The following is a 17478-nucleotide window of genomic DNA, read 5'->3' as shown; positions in this document are numbered from 1 at the left end:
GTTACAGCCCCAGAGGGATGCCAGTGACACGACCAAGGTCACTGGGCACCAGCATGTAGGCCAGGACTCCAGAGCTGTGGGCTCTTCCCGCTGCCAGCGCCCCTGCTTGAGCCAGGACAGTGGGGAGCAGCCGGCCTCCTCTCCCCAGGGCAGCCAGTGCTGGGCCCTTTCTAGGACTCTTGCCCCCTCACCTCTGGGTGACACCGGCCATACCTTCCCCACGTGGCCAGCGACCCCTGGCCCTCCCACCATCCGCCTCCTCCAGGTGGCCTCCCCAGATGCATACTGTCCCCGAAGACAGAGGCAGGCATGGACCTGTGGCCTGTCCTCCCTCCCCAGGCTCAGCCACCTGGCGCAGGTGGGGCCGGGGGCCTCGCACACAGTAGGCACTGGACGAAGATGGACGGGATGAACGCTTAAGGAGAAACAAGTAAGCTCTGGAGCTCGTAAAAGAACACCGCCGCCCTCACAGCACCCTTCCGAGCCCGGAGCGCACACGCCAGCGCGGAGCTGTGCCCGCTGCAGAGCAGCAACACGGCCCCCCAGCACCGACTCCTGCTCCCACCCCCGCTGTGAAAACCAGTGCGCGGGGCCCTCCCCTGGGCACCCGCTGAGCTCGCTGCCCTCACAGAGCCATAGCCCACTGCCAGTCCAGGGGGAGGGGGGCCGCCGGGCCAAGGCGTGTGCCCACCAGAGCCCGGCACCACCCGAGCACCTGGGCCCAGGGCTGCCTGGGAGGAGTCGCTACGTCTCTGAGTGTCGGCCGGCCCCACGCAGCCAGGTGGAGTGGCCTTGGAGCCTGGCCTTCTCTCCCGTGGACGAGAGGTTGGTGGCCGCCACCCGACACCGTGGGTGGCAGGGCCAGGGGCCGGGGGGCTGCCGACCTCTGCAGCCCCTCGCTAAGAAAAGGCTTCACCTTTTTGACCCCTTGAAGAATAAGAGGAAGCTATTTCACAACCTGTGAAAACCACACGGAACCCAACATCCCCGCGGCCAGCAGTGTTGGCCGTGGCCACGCCCATTTGCCATTCGCTGTGACATCTGGGCTACAGCAGTAGGGCCGGCGAGTTGTGGCAGTGACCGGGTGGCCTGGAAGACCCTGGACACCGGCCAGCCGGCTTTTCACACGACATCCGCGGGCCCGCAACAGGCGACTCCCCACGGCGCATCTCAGATAATCACGGAGGAGCTAGCGGTACCGGGGGCAGACGGAGCTCCCGCCAGGCTTCCTTCAACTCTCAAACGCCGTGTGATGCAGACCCCGGCCCTGCACGGCCGCTGGCCTCATCACAGCCAAGCTGAGCGCTCTGCGGCAGGCGGCGTAGACCGGCTCCCACACCTTGGGGCACCTGCCCCGCCGCAGAAAAGACGAGGGCTGAGCGGCAACTATCAAAAGCTGTTTAATTGTAAGATTCAAACAGAAGCGAGGCAAAGACTGCAAATGGAAACTTCAGGAGCGAACATCCGCCTTCGAATCCCTTGATGTTTGTCAAACACGGAAAACGGAGAGATCCTGGCTCTACGCTGTCGTACAAAATGGCTTAGAGTAACGCGCGGGTCGATGTGGGAACGGGTCCGCTGAGACCCTGTGTCCCGGCCTGGCCTCCGAGTTGGGGGCTCTCAGGGGGGCCGGCAGGTCCAGCTGGTCTTCCAGAACCCAGGTCACCTGTTTTTTTAAGGGACACACATAAAACAGGTGGAAGACTCTTTTTTTTTTGAATCAACATCATTTCTCCGTAGAGCAGCATGGCTAACACAGGCTGTGTGAGTCTGTCTGGCGCTGGTATTTTTTGGAATGGATCATGGCTGCCCCCGAGCCTGCTGTCTATAACTGAGAGCAGACAGATGGGGACAGAGCTGGGACCGCATGGCAGGGGGAGGGGTGGTGGTGGTGGTGTCTGTGCCTTCATTTCACGTCAGTGGAAACATCTTTCCGAGCTCGAGTCTGGAGGCTGCGTGGACAGGCGTGTGCCACGGCACGGGGGCCACTGACCTGAGGCCAGTCCTACTGCAGCATTTCCATCGTGACGTTCGGAGAACCCTGTCAGTGAGGTAGAAGACAAAATGCCAGTTCCAGAATATTCTCCACATTCCAGAAGCTCCCAGGGTTTAAATAGTAAGTGCGCTCGCCTGGCCGGTGTTGTTCCCAGAGGCCGGGCTGGGGTGGGGTGGAGACGTGCAGATGCCATGAGAAGGATGGGCTCCCCCCCGAGTCCCTCTAAGCTGAAAGATAAAATGGAGCCCACAGGAAAGCCACAGCCGCTGTGCAGGGTGCGGCCTGGCGCCCAGCTGCCCCAACCAGGGTGGTCCCAGAGACTCACACCCAAGAGGCAATACTACCCCGAGTTCAACAAGTCGTGGCCGTTAATTAGCAGGCGGAGAAGCTGGAGCGCAGGTCCGGGCTGATGGAAGAGGCGGGGGGCTCACTGTGCGTTCCCGCTAGGGCGGGCGCTGCCTGCGGCCCCTGCTGAGCCAAACGCAGGTCTGACCCTGGCCAGCCGGCCTGCAGCCTGAGCGTGGCCTGAGTGCAGACGTGGGGGTGCAGACCACCCGGACTGCAGAGGCTCTGCTGGCCAGTGTCCGTGGGAAGGCCGCAACCTCAGGGAGGCAGACCCTGCCCTCCGGCCCAGGCACAGTGCCAGCGAGAACCTGAGGGAAGCGGCAGCGTGAGAAGCACCAAATGTGGGCGGATCTGCAGCCATGGGCGGTCGTAGGTGGAGCTTCTTGCCCTTTCCGAGGAAACTGAGTCGATGGCAAGACCATGGAGCTGGGCACTCGTGTGACGGTGACCTCGTCGGCTGGGGTGGGGGCACGAGGGGACTCGCGGCAGCCACGCGAGCTGGGAGCAGGGCTGGAGAGGGTCCGGGGTGCAGCTGGGCTCGGCTCAAGGAGGAAGAGCGGGGGCGTCGGCCAGACCGGAGCACCAAGTTGGGGGGCCGGGCAGGTCCTGTGTCAGGGTCTCTCGATGCAGAGGGGCAGCAGCGAGGCCCTCGAGTCTGCGCCATCTCCTAGGCCGAGGTGCCTACCACACTCACGGGCTCAGGGGCGTGGCCCTCTGGGCTCACAGGCTCCTGGGGGGATGCTCCGGCCCCGGTCTCCTCGGGCACAGACAACTCCGGGGGCTGCCCATGGGGCAGGGGGCATTTCGCCAGTTCTTCACCTGGAGGCGGCTGGGAGAGGCCGGTGTCTGAGTCCTTCCGAGGCTGCGGGCTGTCGGCTGAAGACGGAGCCCAAGGAGACTGAGGTAGATCCTTCTGTAAGAGAAGAAGCCCCAGTCAGGTGTGGGACGGGGCCAGGGAGCCTCGGGGGGCAGCCTGGGGCAGGGGAGGGGTCACCGTCCCTGGGGTCCCAGCAGCAGATGGGCCACGGGACAGCTACCCGGGCACAAACCCCGACGCCAACATCTCCGGCTGGGCCTGAACCAGAACCAAGCCACCTGCTCCGCGGCGAGGCCAACGTTCCTCGGGACTGAGACCCTGTGAGGGCGGTGGGCGGTGAAGCTTCCCCGAGGGCCCAGGGGGAGGGCGCAAGGCCCCGTGATCGGGTCACATCATCTGGTTAATTATTCGGGGTGACCTGGAGCCCCACGCTGTTGAGCATCACCGGGACGCAGAGGACACGCGTCTCAACTTCCATCAAACTTGACACAGTCCCGCCATGCTCAACAGGCACTGCCCTGGGGGCCGCGGGTCACGCTCGGAGATGCCGAGGGCCCTTCGAGCTCCCGGGTTCACTGGGGCAGAGAGAGGGAGCCGCACCCCTGCACCGCAGGCCAGTGCTGTCCCTGGGGCACGGTCACACGTGACCGCGTCCCTTCACTTCGAGTGCTCTATGCCACGTTAAGGGGGGCCTCCTCGCCCTCCTCTCTTGTCGCAACACCAGTAGCAGCCACAGAGCCGGGAGCCGCCCGTGCGGGCAGCGTGCTGAGCCGAGCGCTCTGCAGGGACACGCCCGCTCTCAGGCCTCCCTGCCCTCCTCCACCCGGGCCCGAGGACGGCTGCACCCCGCGCCGCAAGCAGAGCTCCGGCGGCCCCCCAGGCTCGGCAAGGCATTCCTGATGGCGGAAACGGCCAGAAGCCAACGTCCAATCAGACGGTGCTACTGCCCCTTGGGGCTGGCTCCCTTAGAAAGGGCTGCTAGCACCGTCCTCGAGCCTCGCCCGAGGGACGGCCACAAGCACGTCCCCTCCGCTGGACGGCTCTGAGCCGTCCAGGCCACGTGGACACGACACCAAAGCAAGACCTTCTGGGAACGGGGAACGCTGACCACGGGACACAGGCTGTGGGGCTTAGTGGTGAGGCTAGGAGGTTTTACTCAACTTTAATTCTAGTTAGGGCTTATTAGGTTATTACTGCTCGCAGACAGTCATAGCAAACTGGTATTCACCGCAAAGCCGCTGCCCGTCCAGAACATGCCCAGCTCCCTGCGCCAGAGTGCCAGGGCGCAGCTTGTGATCAGTGTGCAGGGCACCAGGTAGAGGAGGGCGGGCTGGCCGCGCTGCATCAGGGCCAACGCCATGAACGTCACCAGGAGGCCGATGCCGTAAGCTGGAGAGAGACAGGCATGGTGTTACCTTGGCGGCGGCCCCGCAGCCCCACACCGGCAGCCCCACACCTGACTGTCACAGGAATGCCGGTGGACAGCAACGCAAGGGCACAAAGTCGGGGAGGCAGTGTCACCGAGGAGCGCTTGGGGCGGGCAGGGGAGTCGGTGCCTCCGCACACACACAGACCCGCTGGCTTCTTCCAGGACGCACGCTCCGCCCGCCCCACTGGGGTGGTCAGGCAGGAGGGAGGGCAAGAGCGCCCACCAGGCATCGGGCAGGAGCAACAGGGCAGCCAAGGGGAGGGGCCAGGTGGCAGATGCACCCGGGGTCTGGGCCCACAGAGACAGCTCGTTAGAAAGGTGATTCTAAGTAAGAGCAACACGTGAACAAAATCAGAAAAATCTGATCTTTGATTAGTGAACTGTGATCGTTCAGAAAGATGTTCCCGCTCTCGTGAAACAGCTGGAGAGGCTCTGCGGGCTGAGAGGTCCGCGGCCTGCTCCCTGGGCGGCACGAGTGCCGACGCACACACAGCCCAGTGTCGGCAGGTGCTACCCCGTGGGCAGGATGCAGCCACTCCTCGTCCTGGTCCTGGTCCTGCAACCGCAACCTGCAAACACCTCGGGAAGCAGCTACGAGCCGGTCTCCAGAGCCTGCTTCTGCCCGTGGCTCCTGTCCGACCCTCACCTCAGGTGCCCCAGCAGAAGGACCGTGCGGAGAAATCTCTAGTCATCACTTACCCCGCGTCCGAAAGAAGCGGCTCGACAGAAGCAAACTACGGAGGGATAAAGACTGGCTGCCTACAAAAGGTCGGCAGTTTCAAGGTCGAGGACCACAGAAACCATCTCAACGGCTGGTTCTCGCACACAAAACCCCCACAACTGCACCAGGAGGAGGTTCAGGGATGGCGAGTGGGGGACAGACAGTGACGGCCTGATGGTCAGCTGGGTGGCCCTGGGGCCTCCTGTCCGCTGGGCTGGTTGTGGGGCCTGTGCACATCCCCCCTCCCGGGGGCAGATGAGGAGTCACAGCGCCTCTGGCCTGAGAAGGGGAGGGGGGCCCGCGTGTGCACTGACAAGTGCCATCGGGCCAGCTTGCGGCCCCTCCCGAGGCGCTGACCAGAGGCAGGCAAGCCAAGTGGTTTGGGAAACGTTAGGAGCAACCGGGGTTCCAGGGGAAGGGTCACTTCTGCGTAAATGGCTTTGGCCATCAAGGTAATAAGCACGAGACAAGGACAAAAATGAAAAGATGTGGAAGGAGAGTCGTGGGGAGGCGCAAGGAAGGGCGCGACGTGAGCCCACACCTGGGGCCAGCCTCGAGGGCGCTTACCCACAGTGCAGGCCACGAAGTAGACCCTGGACGACTGCACCTGGATGTCGAACCTGTGGCAGTACGCCACGAGCAGCCCTGCAGGAGAAAGGCCGTGGGCCGGATGCCAGGCCCGAGCCGTGACACCACTGGCAACAGCGGCTGCTCCTTCAGGAGGGCCCCGCGGAGGCGGCTCAGGGCTCGGAGGAGGGGTCCACCGCAGGTGCAACCACAGCAACACGGGAGCCCGAGGGGCTGCCCAGCTCCCCTGCTCCCAAGGACCCCCCCCACCCCAGGGTGGCCCCCCCCAGTACCTGGCACCAGGATGTCCCCAAAGCCCAGCAGGGAGAAGGGCCGGTCACACAGGGCCAGTGGCGAGGCGTTGAGTCTGGGCACCTTCAGGACCATGGGGAGCTGGGGGGGCAGGGAGGCAGCTGTCTCGGGGACCCGGCCAAGCCCACCACTCACCTCGGGGCAGCGCCTCGGCCATGGGCCCACTCCCTACCTTCTCATGGGTGGCTGAGTCCGAGGGCCCAGTCGCCACCTCCACCATGATACTGTTCCCGCTCTAACAAAGGGGAGGTCGAGTCAGGGAGGGGGGCACAGGAGCAGGGGGTGCAGCAGCGGGGCACGGGCAGGGGCGCCCACCTTGGTCAGGAAGGGCGTGATGAACACAAAGAAGACGTCGTAGACAAAGAGCACCAGCAGCAGCAGCGTGCAGGCCTGGGGGGGGGGGACGACATCCTGATGGGCCAGGCGGCGGGCCAGAGTCCCGGGCACACTGACCCCCAGGACGTGTCCCACCCCGCACGCCCCCCCAGGGCTCAGGTGGGCCCACTGGGACAGAGCCGGGCGGGGAAACTGAGCAAATCCAGTCGTGTCCCTGGGACCACAGGAGACGAGCCCTGGAAGCTGCTCCAGGCCAGGCTGCTAGGTTCCTGGGACGGGGACGCTGGGAGGGACAGGGCTCAGCGACACACACCGTGCGCCCCGTCGCTGTGGGTGTGGGGTGATGAGCCTGTCACGTCTTCCCGTGTACTTCTCAGTCCCGTCCAGTGGCCTCGGCCGGCTGCCCACACCCTCTCGTCCATGTGTGCGCTCACCCCGCAGCAAGTTCACCGCGGCACAGCGGCCAGCCCCGGGAGGAGCCCTGGCCTGCGGCGCCCCCAGGGCCAGGGTGCCAGGCATCTCACAGCCTGGTGGTCACTGGCAGGGCCGCCACGTGAGAGGCAACAGGAGGGACGGAGGCACACAGACCACGCTGCCCAGGGACGGCCAGGGATGCCGCCCGCCCACGGCACGGTCCATCTGCGCAACCCCCCACCCCAGCCAGTGGGCCCACGTCCTCGGGACCCTCACCTTGAAAGTGGGGAGACGGATGGTTTTCAACATGTAGAGACAGAAGGCAACGCCCAGCGCGTCCTGAAGGACCCAGGCCCACCTGGAAGGCAGAGCAGCGGTCACCCGCTGAGCACGGACTCCGCCAAGAGCCACGACCTGCCGGCCGCTCCTTCCTCGGCCACCTCAGCTGCTGAGTTGCCCGAGCTGTCCGGGCCGGACCCCTCGCGGCGCTGGGCACAGGGGGGGAAGCAAGTGGCAGGAGCAGGGCTGCAGCGACCCCCCACCCTGATCCGACACCGGAGCAGCTCTTGCACCCACATCACAGGGCGATACGGGGGCATCGTGCAGCTGCTGGACTCAAATTTCTCTTCAAAAATATTTTTTAGACAATTTACAAAAGCAAAACTCTCGCCCAGCCAGATTCCACATCCAACCTCTGGGCCCCTGGAAGGCGGAGGGGACACAGAGGCAAGTGTGTGACCCGAGCACCACCAGGGAGCCACCACCGCAGGGCCACATGCATCGCGCAGGCTTGCCCTGGCCGCCCCCGCCTGCCCCGGGTCACTCATCAAACCGGGACGAAAACCCCTCCCAGCTGGGGCAGCCGTGAAGAACAAAGAGAAGATTCGCAGCCGCCAGTGGGCGCCCGGACGCGGTGGGAACGCGGCCCGCTCTGAGTTTATAGACCGGAGCAAGTCTCCTGGCTGGAGTCTAGCTGTGAGAGCTCGAGTTCTCTTTGTGTACAAAGGACTCAAAATATTTTCACGTTTTCCTTCTGCCAATTAAATCTGTCGCGGCTCCAAACGGCAGCGCAGCCAAGAACGGTTAACTGCCTCTGAAAAGGCTCAGAGGGAGCGCCAGATGGCGTGAGGGCGGGCGGGCGGCGGCGCGGCGGCCTCCCGACACCACCCGGCGCCCTGGGCGCCACGGCGGGGGCAGCGGGGCAGCAGGCCCCACCCAGGCGCCCCGGAGGGCCCCGCTCGGGGTACCCGGGGCCGGGAGAGTCTGCGGCATCCCGGACCCAGACACCCATCACCGCCGCTCACGTGGCAGCGGGACAAACCCAGTGACACGGGATGCGGGCGGCCCCACACGGCCCTCGCTGGCAGCCTGGGCGGGGACAGGGAGCATCTGAGGACAGCCCGCGGAGGGGGTGGCACTCACTGGTCCTCGTTCCGGAAGATTCCCCACACCACGCTGACGGCCAGGCAGAGCAGTGCGAGCAGCAGCATGCTGACCCGAGGGCGCTTGTGGAAGTAGGGCAGGCTGTTGTCGGGGACCCTGGGGGGGCCGTCAGGGGCGTCATCGCAGCCCCTGCCCCGACACCCGGGCTCTGCTGAGGAAGGGCTACCCCGCCCTGCCCCTCCCTCTTAACACTCCTCCCTCCTCCCCCTTGAGGTGTTTCCAGAAGGGACTCCCAAGGGCAGGGCAGAGCAGAACGGAGCGGGGGTGGGCGCTGCTGGGTGGCAGCCCCTGCCGCGGACCCCGGGGCAGCAGCTCACCCCACGGGCACCCATCTGACTTTCAGCATTGGCCACCGGCCCATGAGAACCAGACCGGGCGTCTGGCAGGTGAGCCACCCCCAGCCCCGGCCTGGACCACCAGTGCGTGCGGCCACGTGACCCCGCCCTGCACCCCCGCCCAGGACCGACAGGCATCCACGCCGTCCCCACAGGGCCTGGGCCGAACGGGACGTGGGGAGACGGAGGCCGGGGAACCACAGCCACTTCCCCGCTCGCCCTGCCCCCCAGGCCAGGAGCCCAGCCTGACTAGCCATAGGACGGGGGTGCGTGGCCCCGTGGATGCAGCACTTAGAGCTTTAGGGGCCGGAGGCCGGAAACCAGCGGGGGCAGGCCAAGGAAAGGCAGCGGGGTGGGGTGTGAGTGAGCAGAGCCGTGGGTGTGGGGCCGGGCAGGGGCCGGGCAGGGGGGCTTACCTGCACCTGCCGAAAGGCAGCCTCTGGACCAACGGTGCCAGGCAGCTATAGAGGCCCGTGGACGACGACAGACAGAAGATCCCGATGATCACATAGACTGTGGGGAGGGCAGGCACTGAGGAGGGGGCCGCCTGGGGTCCCCTGTCCCACCCTGAGGAAGGGCTTCCCGCCCACAGTCCGCTAAGCTCCCCTACTACGGTGGACTGGGGACCTGGGCCTCAGTTTCCCCAGGGTGAGCCAGGGGACGCACCGAGTTGGTCGTAGAAGTAGTAGAGCAGCACCAGCATGGAGCAGCACATGACCACGAAGACACAGATCATGACGGGGGTCACGTCCACCGCCTCATCCTCCTGCTTCTCGGGCCCATCGTCCCGCTTGTGTTTCATGTACCTCCTGGGGAGGCACAGACGAGTCCAGGGAACACCCTCCTGGCCGGCGCAGCACCCAGGCGCCCAGGGCCCGGGACCGGGGACGGAGAGGCAGGGCCGAGGGGCACCCCCTCCACACCCACTGCATGTCCCAGCTGTGCCCTCAACCAGAGCCTACCCCGGCCCCAGGGACCTCACGAGAGCGGGTGCTGAGGGGCCGGGAAGTGCGCCCCCAGCCCCGAGAGCCAAGCTGGGACAGCCGCTCTGATGCACAGTGACCGGAGCCCCTCATCCAGCACTGGGGCCACCCGTGGACCCCCCCCTTTGCTGGGCACTCACTTCTTCACATCCCGGCTCCCGGCCCAGTAGCCCCCGAGCGCAACGGTGCCAACAGCCATGACGAAGATGATGACCATGTTGTAGTCCAGCATGGGCTCGTTGGGGGCGTACAGCGCTGCCCTCACTGCTCGGCCAAAATTCTGCGTCAGAGAATGCACCAGAGCTCAGGGTTGGGGCCACCGTCCCCTGCCCCCTGTCACCCCAGAGAGCCGAGGCCGGCCCACACAGAGAGCCTGTCCGGGGGCCTCTGAGCCCCATGCCTTCACCTGCCACTCCCACCCCAAAGAAACCAACTCTGGTGGATCTAGCTTCCCACGAGGTCAGGCGGAGGGGCCCCTGCGTGTGGGGGACCCAGCCCTAAACCTGGACGCCCGTGTGTGCCTGTGGGAGCGTGCAGGTGGCCTGGGAAGCATCTAGTGGGCCCACAGTGGTTCTCTGGGGAGAGCTGTGAAGGCTGCAGTCAGGATGGAAATGTGTAGACGCTTCCACAAACACTGAATATTCCCCTTCTGCTCGTGTCTGGAAGCTGCCTGCCCCTGAACTGGCTCCCCAAACCGTGGGTGAACACAGGCCTCTGGTCAGACAGGGCCGGGCGCAAGCAGGGCCGGCCAGCCTGGCCCGGGAGCCTGGGCGCTCTGACCTCTGGGGCCGGTTCTCCGTCCCCGCCGCTCGGTGGCACCGCCTGCCCAGGTGGTGACAAGAACCAAACACCCGCCAGCCCCCGGTGGGCGGCCTCGCTCCTGGGTCCCCTGCCCACCACGGACTCACGGCCCCGGACCAGCTGCAGGCTGGAGGAGGCAGCAGACCCCACCTTGAAAATGTCCAGCATGTCTCTGTAGCTGAGCAGGGCCACGGGAATGCCAATCTCCTCATACTGTGTCTTGTTGCCTCCTGGGGGGACCTGGGGGCCGAGGAATGCAGGAGGGACGTCGTGGCTTACCAAGGCCCACCCCGACCGCACGGCCTGCAGAGCCAGCCCTCTTGGAGGGCGCCAAGGGGCTGTGTGTGTGTCTGTCTGTCCCTCTGCTGAGGGAGGAAAAGCTCTCTTCACTTGCAGGCCTGGGGACAAGTCGCTTAGGAACCAGCCCACCCTGGGCAGCCACCTGCTCCTCAGGAGTCACCCCCAGAGCTCTGCCCCAAGACCCCCAGAGGAGGACGAGGACAGGATCCAGCATCCCCAGAGCCCCCAGGACCACTCTGGGATACGCCCCCCGCTAAGAGGCCTGAGTGCACGGCCACGAGGCCATACCAGTGTCTCCTTGCTGACGATGAGCAGCCCGCGCGCCCCGCCGCCCTGTGCCAGCCGCACTTTCTCATAGAAGGTGCAGTTTCCCCGCGCCACCAGCGGGATCTGGTTGCTGAAGCCTTTGGTGGGGAGGTCGGGCGGTGAGCAGAGCACAGAGGCCGTCCAGTCCCGCAGCTGTAGGAGAGACTGGAGAAGGTGGCGCTTACACCAGCTGATCTAGAGGAGTCTGTGGGGGGGTCGCCTACACACACATCCGCACGAGCCCGTGCACACACCCAAGTGCAAGGCTAACGGGGGGCAGGGAGGGGGAGTCCGTTGGCAACCCTCCCAGCCTCCATGGCAGGTGAGAGTGGTGGCCGCAGGGGGACAATCACCTGCCGGCCCAGCCCCACCCCTCATCCCTGTAGGACCCCTCAGCCAGTCAGCCCCAGCCCAGCACGGGGGCTTGGCCAGTGACCCCTGGCGGGAGCCGCTCAACAACACCTGGACATCTTTTGATTCTGACCAAGGAAGCCAAGGCCCAGAGAGGTTAGGAGGCCCAGAAGCCCCACCCCCACCCCAATGACTTCCCAGCTGAGGCCCTTGCTCTGTCCTCCAGGGGGGTCCCTGCAGGATGAGACTTCTAGAGCCCCTCCAGAGACCAGGCTGGGGAGCAGAGGGGGCAGTCAGTCAGCAGGACACAGCCGACCCCAAGTGTGGAGGGCGCACCCAAGAGCCCCTCCAGGCCCGCCGACCCCCACAGGGAAGGGCCCCAGCGGCACTCACCGCTTTGCCGAGGTCGTGTGGCAGGTGGGCCCACTGCGGGTTGTAGAGGATGCAGTAGTCTTTGCCTCTGGGGCCCCCTGTCTCGGAGACCACGTGCACCATGCCGTACTCACAGGCTACCTGGAGCGACAAGGCAGCAGTTGGAGAGCTGGGCACGGGGCTGGACGCCCCAGGAGCAGCAGGGTCCGAGGCTAACAAGGACACCCCACCCCGCCCAGGGGTTGGGCTGGTTTCCCTCCTCCTACAGGACAGAAGGGACACCACCATACACATCTCCTGGTGGAGAAAACACGGCAGGGCAGCAAGCGCAGGGCCGAGCTTCCCAGGGAGAAGGGTGCTGACTGTGGTCCTGCCAGGTCCCCTCCCTGCAGCTCCCATGGCAGGACAGCACCTCCCCACTGGGCCCTCCCGGGATCGACGGGACGGGCAGAATGAAAACCCTGCGGCTCTGTCCCGATGGGGACACAGTAAGCCAGCAGATGGGGACAGGGTGAGCCAGCAGATCCATCCCCAGGCCCTGGGTGGTGGCCAGAGGCCAGGGCCACAGGACGAGGCATGAGCTTCCTGCACCCCAGCAGGTTCGGGGATCGCCCTTGACCCACAGGCTCCTGGAATAACCACCCACTGGCCACTGGCTGGTGAGGCCAGCCGGCTCCAGGTCCCTCGTGCCACACCTCACTTTCCAGGGGGGCCTCGGAGCCCAGGGCACAGGCCACTGGGATCTGGGTTCAGGCTAACCCCCTGCTTGGGGCGTGGCAGGAAGTCTGAAGGGGGAGCTGCCCTGGGGCTGGGCACTCCGAGACTCGGCGACAGAGAAGAGTCCTGGGGACGCCACCAGGGTGCGGCCAGCTCTCCCCGCACGACCCAGACCCAGCAGAGCCCGTCTCCGCGCCCCCCCACCCCCGCCCGGCTTCCGGGCCCAGGTTCCCAGGAGGAAGGAGGAGCTGGCAGCCAGGGTCGTGGTCGCCCTTCCACGCCCCGCCAGGCAGCAGGCTGGGGAAGGGCCATGCCCGGAGCATCACACAGACCCAGCAAGCTCTGTGTGGACACAAAGCAAGGCACAGGAGCAGGAGCCAGAGTCCCCGAAACCCCAACACCCCTCAAGGTCAGTGCGGGGCCGGCGCCTGGGACGGAAGGGGCGGACTCGCCTTCTTCCTGCCGAACATCAGCTTAATCTACATCAGCTTAATCTACGTGAAAAACCATCATTTCCCACAAAGCCGCCCCACTCCCTGCTCACCTACGTCTCCCGTGGGGGCCACTGCGCCCTCCCCTGGAGCGGCTGCCTGGCTGCGGGCGGGCCGGCGTGCAGGTGGCCCTCTCCCGCCCCCTCCCCTACGCTGGGCTCCGGCCGGGCCGCACACTCCCAGTCTCAGGAGGACTTCGTCCATGGCAGGTCACACAGCATCTGGGGCCCAGGTCTTGGCTGCTCTGCCCCCGGCCGGGCTCGCCCAAGTGTGAGCAGCTCCTGGGGCCTGCTGAGGGCGGACGGGTCTCGGGAGAGAAGCCGGGTGCTAGGAGCCGAGGGCGTTCGTCCGGCCAGCGCACCCCAGGGGGCCCCACACACCTCGGGCTCCCCTTAGGCTGCAAACGCCTCCAGACCGAGACAGAAAATTCTACTCCTTGGAACCCCTAGAATCTGCCAAGGAGAAACGCCTATAGCCGCTTGTCTGACATCAGACGCGTGATGGGGTCCAGCCGGCACCGCAAGGCACACCCCTGGCCGTCGGGGCCCAGGGTCCTGACGCCTCACGGCTCCCAGCACCAGGCGGGGGCACTGGCGGGCTTCCGTTTGGCTAGACCCTCGGTGGAAGCACAGCAAGGCCCCAGCTGCTCCAGGAGCTTCTCGCCCCGGCCCTGGGCACTTGTGGTGGCGGCAGCAAGGAGGCCCCAGGGCACCCGAACACACAGCCCGGAGGCTAACAGCGGGCACCGAGTGCACGTCTTGCCCTTCTCTGGGGTCCCTGAGTACCACGTTGCCAGCTGGCACCGCTGATCTGACGCTGCGGCCTGGCGCCTCGAGTGAGGCACTGAATGCCACGCGGACGGCTGGGGGTGCGCGGAGAAGCCGTGCTTACGGGGTGCCGAGCTCCCAGGAACCAGGTTTCTGAAGGCAGGGCTGGGGGCTGCCCGAGGCTGACCCGAGGTCTCAGAGCCCCTCGCTAAGGCCGTGCTCTACCCCCACCTGCCCTGGACAACCTCCATGTGCCTCATGTGTCATTTCCTCCACCAGGGGCAGAATTAGGAGCCCTCTCTTCCTGGGGATCCCCGAGTGGCTCAGCAGTTTAGCGCCTGCCTTCCGCTCTGGGTGTGGTCCTGGAGTCCTGGGATGGAGTCCTGGGATGGAGTCCCGCATCGGGCTCCCTGCATGGAGCCTGCTTCTCCCTCTGCCTGTGCCTGTGACTGACTCTCTCTCTCTCTCTCTCTCTCTCTGTCTCTCTCACGAATAAATGAATAAAATCTTAAAAAAAAAAAAAAAAAAAGGAGCCCTCTCTTCCTTTCTCCCTGCCAAACTGTCTCCCAAGGGCACCCCTCAACCTGGCCCTAAGTGCTGTGCCTTCTAATGAGTCACCCCATGCTCAGAACCCCCTGGCACCTCCTTACCATAGATGAATGTGGGGAATGTAAGATCCCTCAACCCACGGGCCTCATGTGGCCCACCTGTGCATCTAAATAAAGACTTATTGGAACACAGCTGCCCCATTCTGCATGCAGGGCTTCTGGCTGGTCTCAGCTACCACTGCAGAGCTGCGAGGTTTCAAGGGAGACCGTGTGCCCCACAAAGACAGGAATATTCGCTGTCTGGCCTTTTACAGACATGCTTGCTGACCCCTATTCTGTGCACTTCAGGTTGTGGATGAAAAAGTGTCATTTGTGTAAAACGGGAATGGGTAGAAGCTGCTTCTCTTTTAAAAGGTCATTTGAAGGCACAGGAGCCCACCTCATGGACCTCTCCCCACAATCTGCACAACCTGCTTCCCACCAGGAAATCAGCCCGTGCACATGTCAAATGCCAGAATACAGTTTCCTCCCCACGGAGTTAAAGGAACCAGAAGTTCTTCAAAAGGACCCAAGGCTGCACATGCCCGTCAGTCTAGCATGGCCCATCCCCATCTGGAGAGCCAGAAATCACTGGGATTACCAGACAGGCCATTTTCTGACACATCACAATCACATCACATCAGGTTCAGGAACTTCTAGAGAAACCCCACTCTGGGGTGACCATGAAGGCATTCCACATCTGGGGGTTTGAGAAAAGCTCATGGGTCCCGTCTGGAAGCAGTCATCCTTCGAAGACTTGCTAAGTTCCCTAAGAAGATGGAGAAATGAAAACCCAGGAAGTTTGGAAAGAGATGTTGAGCCAGAGGAGGGACAGGTGGAGGAGGGGAAGGCAGGTAGTAGAGGGAGCAGATGGAGGAGAAGTGGGGGGGGAGGCAGAGGGGAGAAGTGGAGGAGGAGTGGGGGGAACAGGTGCAGGAGGGGGAGAAGAGAGGAAGGAGGATGTGAGGGCGCTGACATTACTTCAGATCTGCTGAGTAACAGCCCCCCCTCCAGCCTTTATGTACCAGGGAAATGTGTACATTTAGGGGATTTCTCATCCAGGGTCACAAAATGGTATCAAATGAATTTAGGGCTGCCCGCGAGCAGTGTCCCACGCAGTGGAAAGCTGGTCCTATTCCCAGGCACCAAGACCCAAACTTCCACAAACAAGCACACCCACCCACCACAAAGCCATCTGTCCTATCTTGGGGCAAACAGACACACAGACCCAGGCCCTGGTCCATGAAGGGTCAGCACGAGCGCTCTCACTGCACACCTGGACACTGTCCTCTGCTCATGCACAGGGCAAAGTTCAAAACCCTCAGCCTGCCAGGGAGAAAGTCCAGACGCCTGAGCACCGTGAGCCCTTCCACACCTGCCCCTGACCGCCCCGCCCGGCCCCAAGCCCTTCCACAGCTTGGCCTGCCCCTCACCCTTGGCCTTGGAGCCTCGCCTACTGCTGCACAACCCCCTTCAGCCGAAGAGGAAATCCCAGCCTCCCTCAAGTGCACCTGAAGGGCCTCCTTTGGGGTGTCATCTTTCTCAGGTCGTAACCATCAAACCACCCTACACGCCAGCCAGAGCGGACTCCTCACCTGCTCAAAATAAGTCATCAGCTCTTCACACCTTCACCCCCGCTCACGCTGCTCGTCACCAGCAACACCCTCCCTCTGCCATCCGGACCTGGCAACTCCTCTTCACCCTTCAGAACACCCCTTAGGTGCCACTGCTTCTGAAACGCCTTCCCAAGCAAACTGGGTCCGTCCCTCCACGGTGCTCCTGTTACCCTGCGTCCGCTTCTCACTTTGCTCTCATTCAAAACGTCCCCGTCCTCAACTTGCCGAGAGAGTGCCGAGGAAATGATGGAGCAGGGTCCGGGGAAGCACAGGGCGGTGGCAAACAGCTGGGGACGGGGCCTCCCAGGGAGCCCCTCCGGAGGGGGGTGGGGGCAGGGAAGAACTAAGCTGAGACCACAGGATGACCAGGGGCATTCCGGGGAAACGGGAAGACCAGACGGAGGCGGAGCGCCTTCAGCAAACTAGGAACAGGAGGGGAAGCGTCCCAAGCCGCCGGACCACAGAGGCCTCCCACACGCGCTGGAAGCCGAGGGGCGGCTCTCATGTGGATGCAACCAGACCTGACACACTTTCAGAGACATCCCTCCTGCTGTGCCGCCCATGGACTGGGGGGTGTGCGAGACGCAAGTGGCCACCGGAGGCTACAGAGGAGAGATGGGGGCCTGCGGCGGGCAGCTCAAGGTTAATGGGACACCGCTCCTGAGCTGCATCACCCAGGGAACCCGGGAGGGAGGACCTGCAAATACAAAGTGCGCTTAGCCGGCTGGCAGCAGGCCCCCCGCTGGCCCGGAGACCTCTGACCCTAGGTGCCCAGGGAGGAGCACGCTGCACCTGTCACCCCATGAGCATCGCCGCCGAGTCCTCACTGAAGTCTTCCTTTCGCAGATGAGCACCTGACGCCCGAAGCGGGGGCCTCCCTTGCCCAAGGTCACGCGACAGAACACGGGGCGGCGGATGGACCCCACTCGGGACGCGGGCTCTCGGCCGCTCCCTGTGGGGAACCGGGGGCCACGCCGGACGGCTCACCGCAACCACGCGGGTGGGCGCTAACACCGCGCGGAAGGGGAAACTGAGGCTGGGGGCCAGGCGGGGGGCGTCCCCGGCGGCGGCCGGGGACCTCGGGACGGAGCAGGGCCTGGGGAGCCGGGGGGCCTCCCGGACTTCAGACCCAGGCGCAACTGGGCGACGCTGCGGCTGGGGAGGGCTCCGGGGGGGCCGGCCCGCAAGGTCACGGCCCGGCTCCCGGCCCGCGGGCCACCGCGCGGGGGGCGAGCAGACCCGAGGCTGGCCCCCAGGCCAGGCCGGGCGGGGCTCCCGCGGGGCGCGGGGCCCGGGGCGGAGGGACCGGGCGCCGCAGCCGGCGGGGCCGGCGGGGCCGACGCAGCCTCACCTGGGCCGCGAGGAGCAGGAAGGCCGCCGCGAGCCGCGCCAGCGCCGCCGCCGCCGCCATGTCGGCCGGGTCGAGCCGCAGGCGTCGGCAGATGTTTCCCAGCAACGCCCCGGCGCGCCCC

General features: G+C 65.0%; 1 protein-coding gene across 3 annotated transcripts; it reads right to left on the bottom strand.

Annotated features, from left to right (window-relative positions):
• Positions 1-1384: 1384 nt before the first annotated feature.
• Positions 1385-17466, bottom strand: SPPL2B (signal peptide peptidase like 2B). Of its 3 annotated transcripts, none has more exons than XM_041763491.1 (15): positions 17358-17466; positions 11850-11969; positions 11088-11270; positions 10650-10739; positions 9839-9978; positions 9382-9524; positions 9132-9228; positions 8360-8476; positions 7214-7295; positions 6503-6577; positions 6360-6422; positions 6169-6268; positions 5876-5953; positions 4387-4547; positions 1385-3254 (listed from the first exon to the last, which is right to left on the bottom strand). In XM_041763491.1, the coding sequence occupies exons 1-15, from the start codon at positions 17415-17417 to the stop codon at positions 3009-3011; spliced, it is 1755 nt and encodes a 584-aa protein (XP_041619425.1). In that variant the 5' UTR covers positions 17418-17466; the 3' UTR covers positions 1385-3008. The 3 variants fall into 3 exon arrangements, with proteins under 3 accessions (XP_041619425.1, XP_041619426.1, XP_041619427.1); XM_041763492.1 differs by lacking the exon at positions 17358-17466 and adding an exon at positions 13090-14084; XM_041763493.1 differs by having other exon boundaries at positions 3127-3254; positions 4320-4547.
• Between the last annotated feature and the right edge of the window lie 12 nt (positions 17467-17478).

The sequence above is a fragment of the Vulpes lagopus genome, chromosome 7 (genome assembly GCF_018345385.1).
Source record: "Vulpes lagopus strain Blue_001 chromosome 7, ASM1834538v1, whole genome shotgun sequence".
NCBI lineage: Eukaryota > Metazoa > Chordata > Mammalia > Carnivora > Canidae > Vulpes > Vulpes lagopus.
This window is presented reverse-complemented; position numbering and strand designations above follow the sequence as displayed.

What these genes read in the sequence shown, in the direction of transcription:
- SPPL2B (XM_041763491.1), bottom strand. Translation starts at nt 17,417, where the DNA reads ATGGCGGCGGCGGCGGCGCTGGCGCGGCTCGCGGCGGCCTTCCTGCTC. An exon ending in CTACTTCTACGACCAACTCG is followed by an intron (nt 9,229 to 9,381) that starts GTGCGTCCCCTG and finishes CCCTCCCCACAG; the next exon opens with TCTATGTGATCATCGGGATC. An exon ending in CTGCCTTTCGGCAGGTGCAG is followed by an intron (nt 8,477 to 9,131) that starts GTAAGCCCCCCT and finishes CGGCCCCCCCAG; the next exon opens with GGTCCCCGACAACAGCCTGC.